At 35.3% G+C, this 1,408-nt stretch overlaps 1 protein-coding gene across 1 annotated transcript; it reads right to left on the minus strand.

Moving 5' to 3' along the window:
* Positions 1-406: 406 nt before the first annotated feature.
* LOC145064457 (uncharacterized) lies at positions 407-1,045 on the minus strand. Its single transcript, XM_079011906.1, has one exon. The coding sequence runs from the start codon at positions 1,043-1,045 to the stop codon at positions 407-409; it is 639 nt and encodes a 212-aa protein (XP_078868032.1).
* Positions 1,046-1,408: the final 363 nt, after the last annotated feature.

Below are 1,408 nucleotides of genomic sequence, written 5' to 3' on the forward strand. Positions count from 1 at the left end.
TTTTGCACTACCCGTTATTGTATTAACATTTGCTTCTCCAATTGATAAGTAAGCAAAATATTTTTCATTATTAAAAATGTTATGTGTTGTTGCACTGTCTGCAAGACATATATCTTCCTCATTTCTTTTGCGAATATCCATATTTCTCTTCAAAATAAAAATATATAATAAAATAATAAGAAATAAGAAATATTCAACTTAGATAAATAAAGTCATATATTATTATTTTGAGAAGAATCATCGAGATCTCTTCTCATGAAACGACTATAACATAAAAATCATAAACGACATTAAACAAAACTACATATTATTCTTGACCATGATAATGACTTTAAACAAACATAATGCAAAAATAAAATGATACTAGAAAACCAACAATTTCATGATATGGCATATCCATCTCCTTTTATGGTAAAAATTGGGTACTTCCATCACCATCCATAGCACCGTTTGTCCCTTCCGTGTAGGCAAGATAATCGGCGACATCCAAATGTCCCATTTCTAGTTGATCTTCGGAAAAATAATTTTGAACAAAAAAAATTTCCGCACTTTTTCCTTCTTTATATTTTAGAGAAGCTTGATAAAGATCAACAAAATGCTTTGGAGTGCGACATGTATGCGACCAATGACCGGTCATTCCACATCGGTGACAAACATTTTCAACTTTCTTTTTGCCTTGACCACTTTTATCATTAGGATGTGGGTTTTTGTTAGTTTCCCACTTCTGGTGGTTACCTATATTATAATTATTGTTGGGACGATTATTATGACGGCCTCCACCACGTCCACGACCTCGACCACGACCACGGCTACGGCCACGGTTAGACCCACGTCCGTTATAGTTAGATGATGTCGCATTCACTTCAGGGAATGGACTAGAACCGGTCGGACGTGATTGGTGATTTTTCATTAAGAGCTCATTATTTTGTTCAGCCACAAGAAGACATGAGATTAGTTCACAATATTTTTTAAAACCTTTCTCATGATATTGCTGCTGCAGGAGCATGTTAGTGGCATGAAAAGTAGAGAAGGTTTTCTCTAGCATGTCTTCATCAGTTATAGTCTCACCACATAGTTATAGTTGGGAAGTAATTTTGAACATGGCTGAATTATACTCACTCACAAATTTTAAATCTTGCAGCCGAAGGTGTAACCAATCAAAATGAGCTCTAGGAAGTATCACCGTTTTTTGATGATCATACCTCTCTTTCAGATTATTCCAAAGATCAGTTGGATCTTTGACAATGAGTTATTCAACTTTTAATCCTTCATCGAGATGGTGGCGAAGGAAAATCATCGCCTTAGCCTTTTCTTGGCTTGATGCTTCATTTAAAGGATTTACATCCTTTATGGTGTTTCCAAGCCCCATAGCATCAAGGTGGATTTCAGCATCAAGGATCCATGATAA

The sequence above is a fragment of the Lactuca serriola genome, chromosome 7 (assembly GCF_051521515.1).
Source record: "Lactuca serriola cultivar US96UC23 chromosome 7, Lser_US96UC23_V15, whole genome shotgun sequence".
In the NCBI taxonomy this organism is placed as follows: domain Eukaryota; kingdom Viridiplantae; phylum Streptophyta; class Magnoliopsida; order Asterales; family Asteraceae; genus Lactuca; species Lactuca serriola.